Source organism: Staurois parvus, unplaced genomic scaffold (assembly GCF_062004578.1).
Source record: "Staurois parvus isolate SC_StPar_1 unplaced genomic scaffold, SC_StPar_1.0 ptg000836l, whole genome shotgun sequence".
Lineage (NCBI taxonomy): Eukaryota > Metazoa > Chordata > Amphibia > Anura > Ranidae > Staurois > Staurois parvus.
In genome coordinates, this window is record NW_028318632.1 from 792,228 (window position 1) to 815,920 (window position 23,693).

General features: G+C 42.7%; 1 protein-coding gene across 1 annotated transcript in view; it reads right to left on the minus strand.

The window, feature by feature from the left end:
- The window catches only part of ORMDL1 (ORMDL sphingolipid biosynthesis regulator 1), a 29,629-nt gene extending 6,533 nt beyond the window's left edge, over nucleotides 1-23,096 (minus strand). The window contains exons 1-2 of the mRNA XM_089655360.1: nucleotides 22,918-23,096; nucleotides 2,601-2,752 (exon numbers count right to left, since the gene is read on the minus strand). Coding sequence (XP_089511486.1) covers nucleotides 2,601-2,752; nucleotides 22,918-23,091 — 326 coding nt within the window. The 5' untranslated portion in view covers nucleotides 23,092-23,096. The remainder of the gene's footprint in view (nucleotides 1-2,600; nucleotides 2,753-22,917) is intronic.
- Between the last annotated feature and the right edge of the window lie 597 nt (nucleotides 23,097-23,693).

Here is a 23,693-nt window from a genome sequence, read left to right on the forward strand (position 1 = left end):
TGGGGAGGGAAAGGTGCCCATGGAGAGTGAGAGGTTGAAGATGTGGGTTAGAGAGTTTAGGATAGAGCAGGAAGGAGGCTGTAACAGTCGTGAGGGGACAAGATCCAGGGGACAGGTGGTGAAGTGGGCCTTGGAAAGGAGTTCGGTAACTTCCTTGGTGGTAACAGGGTCGAAGGAGGATAGTGTAGAGTTTGGTGTTGGGCCTGTTATGTTGGTTAGAGGAGGAAGCTTGACACTGGAGATCTCATCACAAATTGTGTCGATCTTCTTGAAGTGACTGGCAATCTCGTGTGCAGTAAGTAAGTTGGTGGGTGGAGGCAGTGGGGGGTGGAGTAAGGAATTAAGGGTAGAGAAGAGTTAACGAGGATTGAATGAGAGGGTCTTGATGAGAGTGTTATAGTAGGTTTGCTTAAAAGTGTGAAGGCTGGAGTTGTATTTGAGAAGAGCAGATTTGTAGAGGGTAAAGTTTTTCAGGGATTTATTTTTACCCCATGCTCGCTCAAGAGTGTGGCTGCGTCTCTTGAGTCTTCTGGTGTCATCTGTTTGCCAGGGTTGTGACAGGCGAGGCCTGGTTCTGTGTGTAGAAAGAGGAGCAAGAGCGTCCAGGGAGGTTGATAGATAGTCGTTGTAGGCAGATGTGCCCAGCTCTGGGCAGGACAGGGGTGCAATTTCATCATAGAGGCGCTAAGTAGCGGAATGGAGAAGGTCAGGGCTGAGGTGATGGAGGTTTTTACAGGTAATGGTTTGCTGGTTGGAGGCATGGGAGGTAGGAGGCAGGGAGAGTGTGAAGCTAATAAATGGGATACAGATCGCAAAAAATAAATTGACTTGGGTTATAACCCTCCCATACTCTGTCTAAAATTAAAAAAAAAAAAACGTTTTGACTATAGTTCTAAATTAAAACAAACAAAAAAAAACACTTAAAACCGAAGTATACTAATACCTACCTGTCTTACTGCCTGCACCAATGTGCAAGAAATACAACTGCCTGAATAATCTTCAGTATCCAGCACACTTCCAGGTGTGTTGGACACCTGGACTCCTTCCGCCCTCTGTGGTTCCTCCTGCCGACCCCTGTGTCACAACCAAACTCAGTAATGACATAGTGGCTGGTGAAAAAAAACATACAAAGAAAAAAAAAAAAAGGAACACACATACCACACAAGCACTCACAGGTATCGAACACATCTGAAAGTAAGAGTGTAAATATTCATCAGGCCATAGTAACTCTTGAATACAGCAAAGAAGAGCAGTTTTGGCAGTGAGACAGGTACTACATCATTAAGACTAGCAGTGCCTATCTCAGTTAAAAGCAAAATTATACCAAACAAAACATTAACCACTTCCCCCACTTCACTATAGCAGATATATGGCTACAGCATGGCCCTCCAGTTCTCCCGCACGCACGCATCGGGAGAGCTCTGTGACTGCTGTGTGCTTGGACACAGCGAATCTCAGATCAGGGTAAAAGGCCAATCACAGCAGCCCTTTATCATGTGATCAGCTGTGTCAAATCACAGCTGTCAGTGTAAACAGACTCTATTCCTTTGCTGGTTATGGGCTCTCCTTTCCTCATACAGAGAACGTGTGTGAGGGAAGCAGAGCTAAATCTGTGAGCGGCACAGTGAGTATAGGATTTTACACAGCTACACAGAGCTCTGATTATCAGCGCAGCCTCGTCAATGCCCATCAGACAAAAAAAAAATTACCTATTTGCTAAATTTTAAAACAAACTTAGAAAAACTTTTTGTTTTCAAAATTCTTGGTTTTTTTTGTTTATTTAGCAAATAATTTAAAAAACCCAGTGGTGATTAAATACCACCAAAAAGAAAGCCATCTGTCTCACAAAAAGTATACAAATTTCATTTGGTTACAGTGTTGCATGACTGAGTAATTGTCATTCAAAGTGTGACAGCGTTAAAATCTAATCCTTGGCCTGGGCAGGAAGGGAGTGAAAGTGTCTGGTATTGAAGTGCTTAAAAGAGGAAGTGGAGTCCAAACTGCTAAATGTATAATATTTATAAGTATTTGTCTTAAAAATGCAGGACTTTTTTTGCTAAAGAACTTCAACCAATTTGCTTCTTTTAAGCTTTGGACAGACTGAAGGGTTAAAATCTTTGGCATATTTTACTGCTCTGTCCCAACCAAGGTGGCTGCTCCTCATTCGAATTCGAATTCCGTTTTAAAGGACAACTATATTTGAACTTAAAGACTACTTGGTCATTCTTGCTATAATCCCATCGCACAAGCAAAGTGAAATACATGGCACAGGTATCGGTAAGCATGCAAATCCCTGCTACCTTTTATGTGACAGTAGTAGGTGCCTCACAACTGACCCAACAATGTTACAAAGGACTGTGTGAGAAGTTCATGGTCTTGTGCAAGCTCTGACAAGTCAGTATAGAGCTTACACTGGGCTCTTTTACTGGTCCCGGCAGCCAAGTGGCGTGAGGAATGGAGAGTACCTGCTGCTGGAAAGGGGACTTTATGGAAAAACCAAAATCTGGCAACTTATAGAGATATTTACACTGCACACAATCACAGTTATTAACAATTCAGGCTCATAAAAAATATATTTCATAGAGCTAAGTGAAACTCACAGAATAATTGGAGAGATTGTAAAGAATTTTCTTGATGAGGTGAACTGTACTCCATAGTCTAGCTGCTCCCAATGTGTAAGAAGTCTGGCTTTACCTTGGTCTGGTGTTTCAAATGGCGTACCTTTTACTGCATGTAAAAACACATACATTCCCTGTTGAAGAAAAAGTACATTAAGCGTATAATAAATACAATTTCAGAATACAATAAAAGGTCATTTTTAAAAAAATAAAGGTTAGTGTGGTGCACACAGACATTTGATATGAGGTCAGCGCAAGTGCATACTGTATTCAACATACAGAATACTGTATTCCATATTCATAAAAACATATTTCTGTATGGAAACTGATGTTGGAAGCAAAACAGAAAGGTCCCAGTACACTACCCCCAAAGAAAACCTTAGACAAGTCCCTATGTAATAATCTGCATAGGTTTAATTATTTTTTTATAGTAGTGATGAAACTTAGTATCTTTCTGTTGTCTTTAGTCATGCTCATAGGGGACCCTTCCCATTAACCATCTGGGTTAGCAGGCCCTAGAAAGTTGCTAACGCTGGATGAAGTGGTGAGCTTGGAGTAAAAACAAGGTGTACATTGACATCTTATCAAGCAGGCCTATATATTGTAGAGGGCTGTGATAGCAGGCCCTGGTGCAGCATATTATAGCCCAGGTGTGGCGAACACGCGGCTCTCGAGCCGCGTGCGGCTCCCGGCCAAAATGAATGCGGCTCTTTGCCTCTTATCATATTTTGTATACTGTGGCTCTTTGCCAAGTTTCATGTTTCTCTTATTTTTACCTGTTCCTCTATCCAGTGGCGCGCTGTCTTCCAGCTTCTGTAGTGTGGGCACTGGGCATGACAGCCGGGTGCCAAGTGCGCATGCGCAAGAAGCGGTGCTTTTTGTGAATGGTAAGGCGGTACCTGGGACACATGACAGATCCCAGAAGCCTCCGGACCAATCACAAAGCACAAGCGCTTCTCGCTCATGCGCACTGGGCACCCGGCTATCATGCCGAGCGCCATTACAGAAGCCGGGAAGACAGCGCGCGGCTGGATCGAGGAACAGGCAAGATCAAACAAAAACTCTGCGGAAGAGCGGGTACCTGTCAAATTCAGGTACCCGCTCCCCACCTCCCCAAAGGTCAGCAGTCATCTGTGCTGTCCGCAGTCTCTGGTCATCCCTGTGCTGTCCGCAGTCTCTGGTCATCCCTGTGCTGTCCGCAGTCTCTGGTCATCCCTGTTCTGTCCGCAGTCTCTGGTCATCCCTGTGCTGTCCGCAGTCTCTGGTCATCCCTGTGCTGTCCGCAGTCTCTGGTCATCCCTGTGCTGTCCGCAGTCTCTGGTCATCCCTGTGCTGTCCGCAGTCTCTGGTCATCCCTGTGCTGTCCGCAGTCTCTGGTCATCCCTGTTCTGTCCGCAGTCTCTGGTCATCCCTGTGCTGTCCGCAGTCTCTGGTCATCCCTGTGCTGTCCGCAGTCTCTGGTCATCCCTGTGCTGTCCGCAGTCTCTGGTCATCCCTGTGCTGTCCGCAGTCTCTGGTCATCCCTGTGCTGTCCGCAGTCTCTGGTCATCCCTGTTCTGTCCGCAGTCTCTGGTCATCCCTGTGCTGTCCGCAGTCTCTGGTCATCCCTGTTCTGTCCGCAGTCTCTGGTCATCCCTGTGCTGTCCGCAGTCTCTGGTCATCTCCTGTACTGTGTCTGCAGTCCATTAGTTCAGAATTTTTTTTTGTATACTTGTGTGTTAGAGTGAGAGAGAGAAGGGAGAGAGAGAGAGAGACAGGTGCCACAGCAACCTCCAGGGTAGCTGATGTGTTAACTCTGGCTAAGTTGCATTTGATGTGTGTGTTGAGGGTGGACACTTACCTTGAAATTAACACATTGTTGTTTTGTAAGGAGAAGAAAGTGTTATGGTGAATAATATGGTTTTAATTATGTGTTTTTGTGTGAGTGTTTGTCTGTTTTGGCAGGTCACTGCGTGGTGTGGCTCTCTGACTTTCACAGTTTAAAATTTTGGCTCTTTGTGTCTAACTTGTTCGCCACCCCTGTTATAGCCGATAATTCAACAACAAGGTTGGCCAAGTTGTTTGTTACCAGCGGGTGCCTGGAAGAATTCCTAACAGTCCAAAAGGAATTCTGTGATTTCAGCCATAAACCCTAATCTTTTCACCTTGTGAACAGTGCCACGACTTCCTGCTGTACAACAAAATAACTATTCTGAGTTACAAACTATTACAGAGCTTGTGCTATAAAGCTATGCCCACAACAGACTGCTGCAAAAAGTGTGCCGCTTACAATGTCAAAGTTGCCAGCAGCCAGCAAAAATATCCTCACCTGAGTGTCTAATATCTGGACAGTCATATAAATAGCTGGTGCTGATCAAGTGTATCCATGGTAGAAGGTGACAATATATGCCCGACCTATATCTGCACTGTATAGTTCTTACATTCTGAGATCAGGGAGCATGAGCATTTTTGATTGGGGCACTGAAGAATGCTGCAAACACACAATAGACTAGTTTAGTTAAATAATAACACACAGTTTTAAAAAATTTTATTTAAGTGTTAAGTAGCCTGAATGCAAGTGCAAGATCGATGTAATCATTTCAGAGATGAACAGGACCAACTGAATCCTGAATTTTTTTCTGTTGCTCCCTTAACGAAACACATTGGGGTGGGGCTTGTGTGGATATCATCATGCCCTACCTGTTAGGCCAGCGGCTTGTTTAGTTTTGCTTTTGATATTACTTAACCACTTATCCTCTTGAGGATTTACCCCCTTAATGACCAGGCCTCTTTTTGCTACTCGTCGCTGCACTAATTCAACTGATAATTGCGTGGTCATGCAATGCTGTACCCAAACAAAATTTACGTCCTTTTTTTCACACAAATAGAGCTTTCTTTTGGTGGTATTTGATCACCTGTGCGCTTTATATTTTTCGCGCTATAAACAAAAAAAAACCAAACATTTTGAAGAAAAACAATATTTTTTACTTTGGGCTATAAAAAATATATAATAAACTCAAAGTTAGTTATAAATGTAGGTGAAAATGTATTCTGCTACATGTTTTTGGTAAAAAAATCCCAATAAGTGTATATTGATTGCTTTGTGTGAAAGTTATAGCGTCTACAAACTATGGTACAGATATTGCAATTTATGCCATTTTTTTGCTATACAGCACTGCACTAGTTTAACTGACAATTGCGCAGTCATGCAATATGGTACATAAATGAAATTGATGTCCTTTTTTCACACAAATTGAGATTTCTTTTGGTGGTATTTTATCACCTGTGCACTTTTTATTTTTGGCGCTCTAAACAAAAAAAGGTTTTGAGAAAATTTTTAGAAAAAACCCCCCAATATTTTCTCATTTCAGTCATAAAAAAATATCCAAAAAAATGAAAATTTCATCATAAATTTAGGCCAAAATGTATTCTGCTACATGTTTTTGGTTAAAAAAAATCCCAAAAAGTGTATATTGATTGCTTTTTGTGAAAGTTATAGCATCTACAAACTATGGTATAGATAATGGAATTTACACAGCTTTTACTTTCTGGCTGCCCATCACATTCCTTGAGGTGCTAAAATACCAGGATAGTACAAACACCCCTAAAATGACCCCTTTTCGGAAAGTAGACACCCTAAGCTATCTGCTAAGAGGCATACTGAGTCCATGGAAGATCTATTTTTTTTTCACAAGTTTCTGTAAAATGACAAAAACTTTTTTTTTTTTCTAACTACACAAAGTTGTCATTTAAGTTATATATTTCTCACACAAGCCATGGGTATATTTGGAATTACACCCCAAAATACATTCTGCTACTTCTACCGAGTATGGGGATACCACATGTGTGAGACTTTTGGGAGCCTAGCCACATACAGGAGTCTGAAATCCAATGACCACTTTGAAAGCCTGAAGGTGCGTAACTTCCTCATTTCACTTCCTCACTACCTATCACAGTTTCAAAGGCCCTGAAATGCCAAGATAGCACCAACCCCCCCCCCCCCCAAATTACCCCTTTTTGGAAAGTAGACACCCCAAGGAATTTAAAAAGAGGCACAATGAGTATTGTGCAGATCTCATTTTTTCTCACAAGGTTTTGAAATATAAAAAAAGAAAAGAAAAAAATAGGTTTTTGGTTTTTTTCTTAAATTTTTTAAAACTTGTGGCAACAAACGAGATCTGCAAAATACTCACCATGCTTCTGATCAAATTCCTTGGGGTGTCTACTTTCCAAAAAGTGGTAATTTGGGGGGGGGGGGGGGGGTTTGGAGCTATCCTGGCATTTCAGGGCCTCCAAAACTGTGATAGGTAGTCAGGAAGTGTAATGAGGAAATAAAGCCATTTAAAAGCCTGATGGTGCTTATTGGATTCTGGGGTCCTGTACTTGGCTAGACTGCCAAAACGTCTCTCATATGTTGTACCCCCATACTTGGGAGAAGTATCAGAATGTATTTTGGGGAGTAATTCCACATATACCCATGACATGTGTGAGCAATAAATCATTTAAGTGACAATTTTGTGTAAAAAAAAAAAAAGAAAAAATTTTTTGTTTGTCATTTTCCAAAAATTTGTGGTGAAAAAATAAATTATTCTATTGATTCGACATGCCTTTCAGCAAATAGTTTGGGATGTCTGCTTTCCAAAAAGGGGTCGTTTTGGTGGGTGGGGGCATTTTATGCCCAGCATTAGAAGTTTATGCCACACATCACTCACTCTTCAAACCACCTAAAGACCAAGCCTTTTCTGACACTTTTTGTTCACATGAAAAAAATCAGTATTTTTTTGCTAGGAAATTAATTTAAACCCCAAACATTATATATTTTTTTAAAGCAAACACCTTAGTGAATAAAATGGTGGGTGCTGCAATTTTTTATGTCACATAGTACTCGCGCAGCGATTTTTCAAACGCAATTTAAAAAAAAAACACTTTTTTTACTTTTAATGCAGAAAAACACTAAATATTGGCCAATTATCTGGTAAAATATAAAAGATGATGGCATGCCGAGTAAATAGATACCAAACATGACATGCTTTAAAACTGCGCATGCTCCATGCAATGGTGACAAACTGGATACGTTTTTAATATCCATAGGCAAAGTTTTAAAAGCCTTTACAAGCTACCATTTTAGATTTACAGAGGAGGTCTAGTGTTAGAATTACTGCCCTTGATCTGATGTTCGTGGCAATACTTCACATGTATGGTGCAACTGCTGTTTCCACTGGCACAGGGTCAATGCTCACGAACGCAGATGTGACCGTGCACAGGGGGCGAGGGTACTTTTTTTTTTTTTTTTTAAGTTATTTTGATTTTTTTTTTATTATTTTTACACTATCCCCTTAATTTTTTTTTATCAGTTTTAATGCTATCACAGGGAATGCAAATATCTCCTATAACTTCAATGGGCATTGTCATCTCTTTTTTGAGAAATCTGGGTTCTATCAGACTCTAGATCTCTCCTCTGCCCTTACATTATCTAATCAAACCAAGATTGGTGTGATCAGATGCTTTCCCAATTTACAAATGGCGCGGTTTATATCCCGCGAAACCGAAGTGATGAAATGCTTGTAGTTTCCGATATCTTAGGCTATAGAGATGACTGGCACCATTCTGGTCTCCAATCAGCTCTATGGTCAGCTAGCAGAAACACTGGCTGCATTCTCAGGTTGCCCCGATGGCACGGGACTGCCCAAGAAGGCCATGGAAGGCAGTGGGGGAGGGGGGGCATCGTCTTCTGCTGCTTGTAAAAGCAATCCTGCAGCTAATTAGCCACTAGGATTGCTTTTACATGAAAGCCGATCGCTGGCTGAAAAAAATGATACCAGGATGATGCCTGCAGCTGTAGGTATCATCCTGGTATAACCATTCAAAATCCAGTGATGTACCAGTACCTCGGGTTACGAATTTAAATAGTTCTGCAGGACATTTCATATAGTGAAAAATTTGTAAACCAAAACACTGTTTCTCATAGGAATGCATTGAAAACCAATTAATCCATTCAGAAGGTCAGAAAAACAGTAATTGCTACTAAAATACCGCATGAGTTATTTTATTAACTCATGCGGTATTTTATCAGTGACAACCATGTGTTAATGTTTCAGCTGTCAGCAGGGTTCCCCACTGACAGATGAATGTAAAAGAATTGCTGGTAATTAAAAAAAAATTATTTTTAATTGCAGGCAATTCACTCAGCTGTCAGGTGCCAGTTTTTAAATGTAATTACCATTTTTTTTCCCCCTTCACTATACAGTAGTTCAGAAATTCAGCAATCACTTTCCCCCTCCAGCTGAAAGAGAGAAAGTTTCTTTTAGTTTACTTCCCCAAGTTAAAAGATAAAATGTTTCCTTTCAGTTTCTTAAAAGATACGTTTCCTTTCTGTTTCTTAAAAGATACAATGTTTCCTTTCAGTTTCTTAAAATATACAAATCAGCACTGACATACACTTAGTATTGTGAAAAAAATTTGCAAAACATTTGTAAACCGAGGCATTATTTTCAATGGATTTTTATTCGTAAACTGAAAATTACGTTACAGAGGCATTCGTAAACTGATGTATTACTGTATATGCAATGTTCTTTTTTTTGTATACAGCCTGTGGACTGAATGAAAAAAAGAGAAGAAATCTCTGCCAGAAAAAGTGTGTGGTATGCCCACCATTGAAATATACCTCCCTGCATCCACCCACTTCTAATGGTTGGCACACATTAGGTCACACTTTGCCACATGCGCCAGTTCCAAGATTGTACAAATGTCTAAATAGTGACACACTTGAATAAAAATTGTCCACGTATAAGTGGTACCCCATATGGAAAAGGGATGACATCAAGTCCCAAACAATCTTTCCACTGCTCCCCATGTAGTCTTGGCATCTGGAGGGCTCCATCTCTTCCCTCGTAAATCCGAATACTTGTGCTCGCCACCGCACCAGCTTGTACTACACTTATGGGACTCGCCACGTCACCAAGTCATACTGCAGTGCTGGTACTATTATTATTACACAGGATTTATATAGCATCAACAGTTTTCTCAGCGCTTTACAATATAACGGGAGACAATACAGCAACAATACATTTCAATACAAGAGGGTTCGGAGGGCCCTGCCCCTTGGAGCTTACAATCTAAGAGGTATGTGAAAGACCAGGATGTACTAGGCCGCTGGTGATCGCCAGTTCACCAAAAGGTAGCGTGGCACTAGTACTGGCACTCTTCTGCATATGAGAGTCATCAAAATTTACCGGCAAGTGCCAATAGAGATCAGGCCTGATTCTGCAAACACTGCAGTTTTGTGTGCAATGTATCAAGTGAGAGTGATCTACTGACACTGCACTTGCCGGGGGGAAAAAGGGGTGGTAAGCATAGGGGCTAAACGCAGGTGCTGGCAGGTGCCGGGGCTGATCCTGCTAACACTGCATTTTTGAGGACACTATACTAAAGTAAACGCTGGTATAGTGCTGATCTGATCAAAGATATTGATCCGTTCAGACACTATACTAGCAATGGAGGTTTATAGTGTATGAGCGTCTTCCTCGCAATCGAGGGGTTAAATTTGATTACTGGTGTACTGACGGGCAATCTGACGCTATCTGGGAGGGTCTGAAAACCACGGGAATCAAGTATATATATGTGATTTTGCGCACCTGTGCTGCCCTGTAGCAGTATTTCTGCTATAGGGTGGTCAGGAAGTGGTTACAGAAGCAGTTTGTGTTATGGCACTGCGTTACTTTAACTGACAATTGCGCGGTCATGCAAAGCTGCACCAAAATTAAATTAACATCTTTTTTCCCCCCACGAATTGGGCTTTCTTTCAGTGGTATTTGATTGCCTGTGCGTTTTTTATTCTTTGCACTATAGAAAAAAAAAAGGCCGACAATTTTGAGAAAAAAAAACAAACAATATTTTGGACTTTTTGCTATAAAACATGCCCAGTAAAAAAAATTAAAAATCAAATTTCGTCATGAATTTCAGCCAAACTGTATTCTGCGACATGTGTTTGCTAAAAAAAAATCCCAATACGTGTAAATTAATTTGTTTACGTGAAAGTTATAGTGTTTACAAATGGCATTATAGATACTGGATTTTTTTTTTATACTAATAATAGTGGCGATCAGCGACTTATGGCGGCAATCAGCAACTTATGGCAGTGATCAGCGACTTACGGCGGGACAGCGGCGGACATTCTGACACTGGGGGGGGAACTGACTTGGGGTCACTGACATCCCCAGTGACACCAATACAGTGATCAGTGCAAAAAAAAAAAACACTGACACTCTACTAATGGCACTGGGGAGAAAGAGGTTAACTTTTGGAGACAATCAAAGGGTTAACTGTGTGAGGGGAGTGTTTTACTAGGGGGCGGGGGTGTGTACCTCTCTGTTACACACTGTCCTGGGAGGCTGTGTCCTGTGGTCCCAAAACAGTGTGCTAAAAGCTGACAGAGAGGAAAGCTCCATTGAAAACAATGCAGCCTTCCTCTCTGTCAGTGATTGCCTGCAATCGCAGGGCTTTGGCGGGTAATCAACGGCTGGGACCCGGTGATTGACACCCGCGGCCCCAATCAGTGCTGCAGGTAGGGCGGTCATGTACCTCACGCGCTCCCCCTACCCTGGAATGCAGGATCACGTTTATATACGTAATCCTGCGCACAGGGGCCACCTTGTAGCAGTATATGTACTGCACGCGGTCCCCTAGCGGTTAAAGTGGTAGTGAACTTTACCAACATCTTTTTCTTTTTTTAAATGGCCGGAACCCCCCCCCCCCCTCCAATGTTATGCTGGAACTTGCTAGTATTCACAATATACTAGCACAATATGACACAAACCCTTCAAACAGGGCCCTCCTGTGCTGATCTCTCACCGCCCACAGAGCTTCTATCTTCACCCAGTCTCCCTTTTGGGTTCACGCTCTCTGGCTATTTTGACACCCGGGCCGTGATGACATCACTCCCATGTTTGCTCACGGGAGTTACTATTGCAGCATGGCACTCTCTGCATTTACAGCACAGTCTGTGTGCCCTGAATGCAGAGTGAACTGCACATGGACATCATCATCAGATGTGAATACCTTCTGACTGTCACACATTTAGGAGATCTTCAACGTACCTACAGGTAAGATTTATTATAAAATTAAAGCTGTCCTGAGCGGGAGTTTGCATGACAAAAGGGCCATTCCCCCCCACTCTGTCACCTGAAAGTCCAATAAAAGTGACCATCTGGCTCATCGAGACACCAGCACTGTGACTGGCCTGAGAAACTAGGTCAAGTTAGTGAGGCTTGGCGTTGCTTATCAAACAGCCAGGCAGGAGGAGGAAGCATCCAGAGCCAGGGCCAACTGACATAAGCTCACCTTTCCGTAGGGCAGGTGAATGTATCTGGCCTGTGGCTTTCTGGGAGTCAAGAAACAGGGGCCTGTATTCATTTCATGATGGAGACAAAGGTGTTAAAGAACCTAGGTAAAGTGGTCTTCATAGTGTAAAAAAAAAAGAAAAAAAAAGGATAAAAGCCCATCTATTTCAACCAATAGAAAAATGAATAAAAAAAACCTGGAAAACAACCATATACCAAATCATATTGCCACATTTGAGAGGAAGGCAAAAAAACCCTTATAAAGCATGGTCCAATTTGATCTCCTCAAAGGCAATCGATATTCCCTGGATCAACAATCCCTAATGTTATTTCCTATAAATGCTAATATCCAGTTATGTATTGTTCATTTAGGAATGCATCCAGAATTTTTTTTTCTAGAACAATCTACTAAGCTGTCCAGCACTAGTTCTTAAGGGGCCTATTCCACATTTTCACAGCTCTTCTTATGAAGAAGCCTTCCCATATGTGAAGGTTAAATCTCTTTTCCTCCAAAAGCAAAGTATGTCACATTGTGCTCTGTAATGAACTGAAATTGAATAAGTCTGCACCAAGTTCATTATATGGACCACTAATGTATTTATATATGGTGATCATATCTCCCCTTAATCACATCTTCTGAAGAGAGAATAAATTTAGTTCAGCTAATCTTTCCTTATAGCTGAGCTCCTCCATGCCTCTGACCAGTTTGGTTTCCCTTCTTTGCACTTTTTCCAGAAGTGTTGATTTCGTTGACAAAAATTATTTCGTCGACAAAAATTATTTCGTCAGCAACAGATTTCCAGTGATGTAAAAATTAAATGTAAATTACTTCAGAATTTTTGATGAAAATTATGATAAAAAGTCCCATTTTCTGCAACAAACAAAAAGAGAACGAAAATGTGAGGGAGGGACATTTTACTTATAAAGATGTTATATAACGGCTCAGCCTATGCTTGTGTAGTTTGTTCAAACCTTAATACTATAAATAGTAGTAACACTAACACCCCCTTCCCTCTCTCTGACCACAACCTGATCACCTTCTCTATCTCCTCGTCCTCCAACGCCTACCCCTCCAAATGTCACACTACTACCAGCCGTAACCTCCGCAACCTTAACCCTGCCCCCCTCCACTCTGCAGCTGATCAACTCCACGACCGCATCCTCCCCCTGTCCTGCCCCGACTTGGCTATGACTGCCTACAACAACGCGCTGTCAGCAGCCCTTGACTCACTAGCGCCTTTAACCACACGCAACATCAGACTCCGACCGCTCCAGCCCTGGCAGACTGATCACACCAAAACCCTCAAACGACGCAGTCGTGCCCTGGAGAGACTATGGCGCAAAACAAAATCCCAACAAGCTTTCACCTGCTACAAATCTGCCTTCCGCACCTACACCTCCTCCCTCCACGCAGCCAAACAAGCCTACTTCCTGACCCTCATCAAGGCCCTCTCCTCCAATCCTCGCCGACTCTTCTCCACCTTCAACTCTCTACTCTCTCCACCCCCACCTCCACCCAGCACCTCACTCACTGCCCTTGAGATTGCCAATCACTTCAAAAACAAGATTGACACAATTCGCAAGGACATTGCCGCAACTCACACGCCTCTCAACCCGTCCCCTCTCACACAGCTACCCCATCATCCCCCCTCCCCCTCGACATTACCCGCAGGGACTTCGTCGCTGCTCAAACTCCCTCCAACCCCCTTCCCCCTCACTTAGCTACCCCCTCTTCACCCCTCTCCCATGGCCTCACCACTGCTCTGACCTCCTCTCCCACCCCACCCTACATTCCTCATACTGAAGCTCCCCCAACACTCCGCACCTTTGACCTTACTACCATCGAGGAAGTCTCCAAGATCCTCTCTGATGCCCGCCTCACCACCTGCCCCCTCGACCCTATCCCCTCACAATTCCTACGACCTCCCTCCCCCTCCATCCTACGCTCCCTCACCCACATCTTTAATCTCTCCCTCTCCTCCGGCACTTTCCTCTCCCCACTGAAGCATGCGCACATCACCCCCATACTTAAAAAGCCCTCCCTGGACCCCAATGACCCGAACAACCTCAGACCCATCTCCCTGCTCCCACTTACATCTAAACTCCTCGAGCGCCTCGTCTACACCCGCCTATGCTCTCACCTCAACGACAACAACCTCCTCGATCCCCTACAGTCTGGCTTCCGCCCCCTACACTCCACCGAAACCGCCTTACTCAAACTCTCCAACGACCTTCTAACCGCCAAAGCTAATGGCCACTATTCAGTGCTCCTACTCCTTGACCTCTCTGCGGCCTTCGACACAGTTGACCACCCCCTCCTCCTCAAAATACTACACTCCCTCGGCCTCAGAGATTCTGCTCTCTCCTGGCTCTCATCCTACCTGTCACAACGCTCTTTCAGCGTTACCTATAATGCTACCACCTCCCCCTCACTCCCCCTCTCTGTTGGGGTCCCTCAAGGCTCTGTCCTTGGGCCCCTTCTCTTCTCCATCTACACCTCCTCCCTTGGCCAACTCATACACTCTCACGGCTTCAACTACCACCTCTATGCCGACGACACACAAATCTATCTCTCAACCCCCCACCTCACCCCCTCGGTCTCTGCCCAAATCACACACCTACTGAGCGACATATCAGATTGGATGTCGCTCCACTTCCTTAAACTGAATCTCTCCAAAACCGAGCTCCTTGTCTTCCCCCCAGCCCGAACCCCACCCCCCCATTGACTTCTAGATCACATCCAACAACGCCAATATCAAACCCGCTCTGCAGGCCAGAGTACTTGGTGTCATTCTGGACTCCAACCTATCCTTCCAGCCCCAAGTCCAATCTTTAATAAACTCGTGCAGACTCCACCTCCGCAACATCGCCAAAATCCGCACGTTCCTAACCCCAGAAACCACTAAACAGCTCATCCACTCCCTCATCATATCACGACTCGACTACTGCAACTCCCTCCTCACTGGCCTGCCTCGCCGCTGGCTATCCCCGCTTCAGTCGATCCTGAATACGGCTGCCAGACTCATTCACCTTTCCAAACGCTCTGTTTCCGCCACCCCCCTCTGCCAATCCCTCCACTGGCTTCCGATTGCGCAACGGATCAAATTTAAAATCCTAACACTGACGTACAAAGCTGTCCACCATACTGCCCTGAACTACATCACTGACCTAATATCCAAGTACCGCCCAGCACGCACACTCCGCTCCTCACAAGACCTCCTTCTCTCTAGTTCCCTGGTCTCCTCCTCCCATGCCCGCCTCCAGGACTTCTCCAGGGTGTCACCCATCCTCTGGAACTCCCTGCCCCAACCCATCAGATTATCACCTACTCTCCTCTCCTTTAGGCGCACCCTGAAAACCCATCTCTTCAGGGAAGCCTACCTCACCCCCTGCTAACTTGCTGACCTCCTCCACTCTTCCTACCACTCCATCCCCCACAGCTATCTCCTCCTGTACCACTATCCCATCCCTTCTAGATTGTAAGCTCGAAAGAGCAGGGCCCTCGATCCCCTCATGTTTTGCATTGTATTGGTATTGTTCTGTCACATGTTCTGTCCCCCTTTGTAATGTACAGCGCTGAGTGAACTATTGGCGCTTTATAAATACTGTATAATAATAATAAATAATAATAGTAACTTGTTATTAGACTTTTTTACTCCAAGAGTATATAATGAGTTTGGAAATTCTAGAAAAATGCTTAAATAATGCATCACAATTTAACCAAACCCATTAGATTTCAGTTGACTAAAATGTACTGCAGATTTTAGTCGACTAAAACCGAAACAACTCAGATGACTAAAATACGACTACAATTAAAATGGCATCTTAGTCGAAAGACTATGAACAAAACTTAATCGAAATTTGATGTAAAAATTAACAGTTTTCCAGTTCCCCAATATTCTTTTTGTGAACTGATGCCCAAAACTGAACTGCAAATTCTAGAGGTCTTACTAATGCTACGTAAAGGGGCAAAATTATGTCTCCCTCTCACTCCCTGGAGTCTATACCTCTTAATACAATAAAGTATTCTGCTTGCTTTAGAAACTCCAGCTTGACATTGCATTCCATTAACAAGTCAATATTCTACCAGAACACCCAGATCCTTCTTGACCACTGACATTGTCCTCTTCACTGGAGTAAGGACTTTTTGGACTGTGGTTAGTATGGTGGGGATTTCACTGAAAGCCTTTTTTGTTCCCAGCTGAGAATTTCAGTAACAAATGTAGCCCTCCCCTCCTAGGTTAGACCCTCTGGTGTCAATCAACCCATAAAAGGTTGGAAGACTTCCTCAGTTTCCTACCTCCAACCTTCCTGTGCACAGTTTGCCAGATCTCCATCAAGTTCTCTTGGGTCTTCCTAACAAAGGTATTTCTGCCCCAGTTCTTGTTGCAGGATGGTTATAGTATCTCTCTCCAACCTGTTCACTGGTTTCAAACCAAAACAGGGGCCATCACCCTTCTTAGATTTCAAAGCACAGTCAAAGTCTTCTTAAAATGAAGCTATTCACATATCTCATTCCCTCACATACCTCAAAAACTAGTAAATTACTCCTCATTCCAGCTAAGTGAGCAGAGCCATGCAAATCATTGTTTTTTGCCCGTTTGACCAGATGCATGATGTATAGTGCTATTATAGCCCAATATTATAGATCAATTTATTCCAAACTGTATACAGCTGTTTCATTCTATTGGTCATCATCAGCGTAGTGTATGGAAATCATGGCTTCTATGGTGTAGGGGTGAAAATGCAACAGAAGCACAGTGGATAAATGGTTTGCACTTCCGCTTAGCAGTATTAGGGTCGTTGGTTTGAATCCCAGCCACGGCACCACCTGCCTGGATTTTGCATGTTCTCCCTGTGCGGGTTACCTCCGGGTACTCTGGTTTCCTCCCACACTCCAAAGACATGCTGGTAGGTAATTGGATCCTGTCTAAATTGGCCCTAGTATGTATGAATGTAAGTTAGGTACCTTAGATTGTACGCCCCTTGAGGGTTAGTGACTGATGTGAATGTACAATATATATATGTGTAAAGCGCTGCTTAAATTGATGGCGCTATACAAGTACCTATAATAAATAAATAATAATGTTATGGTGAGAATGGAGTAAAGCAGAAAAAAAAAAAAAAGCATAAATCATAACAGTGCATCACAGTAAAGCCTTCTAAAATCTGAAGGTACTTGCGTATCTCATTTTGGAATGAATAGCTCAGCTTGAAATAAATATATTGTTAGGCAATACTTGCAGCTGAGTCTGGACCAGCATTTGGACTTTTCTATGCTGTTGCTGTTCATCAAAAGAAAATTTTTCCACTGCTTCCATGGAAAGACTATTTCCCTTTTTGGTACCTAGAATGAACTTCACGAGGTTACTTTGGTTTCTTGTTCTATCAACTCTAGGTGGTTAAGGAAGGCCATCATCCAACTTTATTGTCTCAAGGTTTCTGGTTCACACATTCCTGTGAAGGCGCATTTGGATTTTTTTGTCATTGGCCAACCATTGCTCATATTTCAAAGCCATCATCCGGTCTTTTTTTTCCCTCAGCTCCTACCAGCCAGCCTTGCTGGCCTCAACTGCTGCCAGGTTTGGGAGTAAGGTCCTTCAGACGGCTCTTTGAGCTGCAGGCAGTTCCCAGTTCTCAGTTTCCTTGGACTGGTTATCATTGTTTATGATGTTTCCCACTCCTCAGTTGGACTGCTTTTGTTTGTCGCGTAGATTAAAGCTGAACTCCAGGCATGAGCTCTATATCAGACTCATTGTTCTAGCTTGGATCAATGTAAGTATTCATATATTATACCTGAGGGTCTGCTGGAGAAGCAGACAATCGCTGTAATAAGCTACACTACTACAGGGATATCACTATCTCCTGCATCTTGTGCTGAGTGGCTGCCCCTCTTTACAAAGCCACCATTCACAGAACTCCTTATATTTTTTTCAGTGAACACAGGGCATTCCCTGATAGGATCAGGTGGAGTGGCAGCAAGCAGATATGGTTTTATAACAGGCAGCGATTTAAAGCTGGAGACAGGCATATGTATTCTAAGCAAAAAGTCAAGGCAGGTGGCAGCCAGATGAGCAACAAGAATCAGTGGAGAGGTTGAGGTAGTATTCGTAGGAATCAAGATTACAGAAAAGACTGCAAAAGGGATACGAAGTACACAATCCACCAACAATTTCTAAGAGGAGCAGGAGCCCTTGTATATACTCAGGGAATATTACAGATGAGGATAAATCAGTGAAACAAAAGAAACAGCTCAGTGGTATGGAATGTGGACAAGTCACGGGATTAAATCTAGTCATATTCTTTATAGCTTTTATAAGAGTCCTAAAAGTGCTTCATAACAGAGTCCTTTTTAATACATATCGATCTTTTTAATTACAAATGGTAAAATATTTTGCTAACTGAGCAAAGTTTCCTGAACTGTTCTGTATATTTTCATATATTAGTTGCACAAAATGATCATGCAGCAGTATTTAATTATATTCAATGAACATATTACCCTTTGTGCAATTTATTTCACAATTTAGAGCCAGGAAAACAACAGATTGCTAAACCAAGTTGAGGATAAAATGGTTTTTGGGCATGTGTTGCTTCACATAGCAATCTTATCAGCTGGGAACAGTTGTAAAATGCACAAGGTCAGTTCAGCCAGCTAGCAGAATATATTCAAATAAACCGAGCCTACACAAGCAGGGGAGTTTTGGAGAAAACCACATTTAAAGTTTAAAGCCAAATCACACAATCAAGCTATGCAGCTCGTTTAGTAGGCAACTACACTACAAAACAGGCTGTTATAGACCTTATCTACAGACAATGGTTTTTTTTCTATCCATCATCTATAGAGGAGTTTCCATTGTATGGTGACCAGGTAACATTTTCCAACATATCTCATATAGCAGAACCAATACTAACATGATGGTCTGCAATGCTGTAAAGGATTTGAAGTAGGTTGATAGGGTTCAATGACACTAACAGAATGCCTGACAAGGAAAAACTTGTATTAAGTTATCCAACAGAGTGTGCATACCCACAAAGCCACTAAAGCATTTGTTGTATAGAGTGAAATATACCAAGTTGATCCTACCTTCAGCTGTCCCTCTCATCTTGTGTTCTCATTGCAGCCTGAGATTGTGTAGACCATCTGTTATCTACTGAGCATGCTCCAGTTTCAGTTCCCTTCTAAGCTCTTCATTTTCCCCTTTTTCTTTTCCATGTAGCCTACTTGACTACAAAGTCACATATGTAGGTGTATACACAGTGGAAAATGACACTCCCCTCCCTCCTTCCACACCATGGGGGCGGGATGTAGTGTCCAGATTAATTGTATTCCCTAAGAAACTTGCTTAGTTTAGTTTTAATATAAATCACTATTAAATATATCAAATGTAATTGCCAATATCTATAATGTAAAAAAAGAGCCTTACATGCTGTCTGAACAAAATGAAAGCTAATGTCAATCACCTTTGACTCCACCTATGCCTTACTAATGCACAAAAAAAATACACAATTGATGTTCAATAAAGATTTATAGGGGAGCTGTAAAACTGTTTTTGTTTCTTATTTAATTTGAATTTCTCTCCTGAAACTTATTTTTTTTTAGTTATGTGACTGGCACAGCACCAATTAGGGCTAACACAGACTCATACTGTAGACAGCATAGATCAGCAGAGTAATAGAAGCCCCTACCAAGGATGTTTTCCTGCAGATGCCAAAGAACAGGGAAATATCATGGGACCACACAACAGGGCTGCAGGAATAAAATACTTAGCAGGTTTAAAAAAACCCCAAAACAAAATACAGTGGCATGATAACTGTATAGCAGGGCTCAAAAGTTCCACTCGTCTGCTAACATTTGGTGGGTGGAAATAACGTGTGGGCCAGCATAAGGCGGCTTAGGCACCTTTCCCTGAGAAAAATACTTGCCTTGTTCTCCTGACATTCCTCCCCTGGCTCTCTGCCAGTGTTTTGCCCTTTCTCCCCCACGACTCCGCCTCGTCCCCTTCCTCTGCTTGTATTTTCTGCTCTGTCAGTCCAGGGCTCAGTGCTCTTGTGGGTCCCTGATTGTGCACCAGCTGTGTGGCGGCTCCTTGTGGGATCAGAGCACTCTCACCCGCCTAGGGACTCTGCTCCATCCCCAACCCAGCCTGGCTTTATTAGGTGTCTCCCTAGAAGCAGCAGTGAGAGCAGGAGGGGAGAAAGTCAGGGAAAGAGCTGCTAGCTGGATGCGTAATAACCTTTACAACATATGCTCTGTTGGTTGCTTTGGCTGCACTACTCACTTTTTGGCATTCTAATATCTGTGGGTGGCCCGGATTAGCACAGGTATAGTTATCCTATCTTTCTGGCATGGGATAAGGAACTGGGACATGAGATAAAAAACCAGGGCAGCTGCAGCGGGCTTACCACAGAGCATGGGGGCAGATGGCGGCACCGGTGAACGGAACTCTGAACGTTTCCCCAAAACCAGAGCTAGGGAGCTCTACACAAGCCTGACAGTGAACAGAACACTGGGCACACATAACATAGGAGGGCAGGAGGGGGACAGGATTAAACAGGGACACTTCAGGGGACAACATACACCATCTATCTCTGGTAGAGCAGGCGATGTGATCCACACATCCTGCCTAGGAGGGCTGATCCCACACTATACATCCATATCACTTCCACATACGCAATTTCACTCCTGTCACAAGGAGCAGCTGCCAACACTTGCTGGAGAGAGGATTAGGCTTTGTCCTCCCTCCAGCCTGCAGGGGGTGATAGACAGCTGGTACTAAGGAGTGAAGGTACAGTGTCCTTCCTCTCTCCCCTTGTCATGTGACTTGTCACATGACCAGAGGAGGAAAGGAAGGAGAAGCTGCATTCACAAGAAGATCTGTGAGTACAATGGGGAAGGGGGGGGGGTTACAACTGATATAAAGGAGGCACTGTGACGGGGACACATGATGCAAAGGGGGCACTGTGAAGGGGGCACCCGATGTATAAGGGCACTGTGAGAAAGACACCCGATGCAAAGGGGGACACCCAATGCAAAGGGGGACCACTCTGATCGGGATACCCAATGCAAAGGGGGAATTTGATGGGGACACCTGATCTAAAGGGGGATACCTGAAGGGGACACCTGATCTAAAGGGGGATACCTGAAAAGGACACCTGATCTAAAGGGGGTACCTGAAGGGTGTTAAATGTTTCACTTCATAAGATCATTTCCGAGGCCCTGTTTAGGGGTTCAGCTAGGGGCGGGGCAGGAGTTGGGTGGGGCAACTGGTGACAAGTAACTCTGTAAGCCTGGCTAGTAGCTCAGGACTTGAAATTTTGAGCCCTGATTATATATATATATATATATATATATATATATATATATATAGTCAATGAATTTAAACAAATTAAGGGCTTTACTCCTAGCTCTTGTTTTATTACAGCACTGCATTTGTTTTCCAGTGCCACTTCAAAATTCCAGGCTGGTTTCCATGGCTGTAGCTGTGGCTGCCAAGTTCCATTGATAATATTACATTTTCAGAGTGTACATGTTTCGAGTGAGTTTACTGTAAAGTTACAATCCTACTTAATTTACGTTTTTTTACATACAGAACAAAATATTCTTCTAGTGCAGGGGTGTCAAACTGGCGGCCCTTCAGCTGTTGTGAAACTATAAGTCCCATCATGCCTCTGCCTTTCGGAATCATGCTTGTAACTTTCAGTCGTGCAATGCCTCATGGGACTTGTAGTTTGGCAACAGCTGGAGGGTTGCCAGCTGGACACCCGTGTCCTAGTGGATATTTCTATGTTCACAGTGAAAACAGCATCTTTGCTAGAAGTGCTAAGATAAAATTAATTGTAAAAAAAGTTAAGCCACAAAGACATTTTATTATGTTTAAAAAATCATTACAGATCTGAGCCCACCCATCAATTTTCAATAACTGGTTGTTAAATACGAAGCTCAACCTTACAGACCAACAGGGGAGTGGAACAGATAGGGCCAGCTTGACACTTGCACCTCTCCATTTGATACCTGCATATTAATTAGAAAATCCAGAGTTGAACTCTAACTATACAGTTGTTTTTTTAAAGTATAACTAAAGGCAAAATGTTTTTTTTTGGTTTTAGATAGAATAGAGATGGATTAGAACACCAATTTGTCCTGCTTACAATTATCACCAAACAGGAATGTAAAAGAAAATCCCAAAATTTTGAGTTGTCCCCAGAACAGGATTCTTGAGAATAACTTCCAATAGGGATACTAGTTCTGGTGATCCTGATGTATGTTTTTCAACCAGGAATTTCTGCTCACATCCTGTTTTGGCTATGAACAGGAAGTGAGGGGGAATCTCTCCAAAAGGGTCACAGATGGTAAAAATAAACCTTACAAGTGTTATAACCCCCCACCACCACCGCCATTACTCCATCCAAAAAACAATACAAAAGCACACACAAAACAAAAAGTTTTACATTTAGTTTTACTAAAGTAAATGTTATAGCAAACTTGTAGCAACAAAAAGTTACATTATTATTATTATTATACAGTATTTACATGCAGCTATCTTCTGAAAGCGTCCAAGGAATCGCAAAACCTAAAACGACAACATTTTGCTCTGCCCCCGTCATACCCCTTACTGGTTAAGGAGGCCAACCATTACTGCAACAGAAAGTAATTTAAAATTCACAATTCTACAGTTGTCGTAGGAACTACTACCAATTACTTACTGTTGTGCCTCTGAGACATGAAGTGAAGGTAATCTCCATAATGGAACACAGACATCAACCACCACCATAAAAAAGAAAAAAAAAAACCCTAACAGGGGTTCTAACTATTCCCTATCCAAAACTAAGGCTTTAAAATGTATGATGCATGTTTTTCATGCATGAACTGGTACCACGATTAACATACCGGTACAACATAAAAAGCGCGCTGCAGAATCTGTGGGTCAAATCAGGGCTTCACCTTTTTTATTCAATTGAAAATCTTGACATAAGATACTCACCAGGTTGTGAATGACATTGGTCAAAGTCCATGCGACAGGGACACTGAAGAAAGGAATGCTTAACAGCACAATGTGTAGCATTCCAACTCCCAGGGCATACGTTAACCACATTCCACGACTATTCATAACCCTAGTATTTGGGTTCACCTCGCTGTGTGCAACACCCACATTCATCTTGGCCCTGAAAAATACATAAGATAATTTATTATTAGTTGGAAATTCTGCTATTTCATGAAGAATTACAAATAATTTAAGAAATTAACATTGACATTGCACTACAGAGTATGCAACTAGTTCTCAAGCAATAATCTGGCAATAACAAAAATGCAAGCTAAATCATTATTAATACCTTGTAACACAAGTTACACATTATTATGCTCACCTAGGAGAAATTTATGTGAAAGAGGTAATGATATAAAAGTGGAGTACAGCAACATAAAATGTAGTTCTCTCACAATTATGAGTTTAGTTTTGATGGAATATAAATATAGGCATACAAAATCTGTCAGATGCTGCAGGCTCTGTTTTTCCAAGAATGCAGTAAATATATCAACAACTGCTGTATATTGAGCCCCCTCTTGATATCAATGTGTTGCAGGCCAATCTTTCATCGAGTACATAAAGTATATAAGAAATTATTTTTGTACAGCACGAGAGCGTAAGCCACGTTCCAATACAGAAAACATTTGCCTGTGCAAGTGTGCCTGGCTATATTACAGTCAGAATGGCTTGACCTTTGTTCAGCAGAGATAACTGATAAGTGATAGCACAAGGCT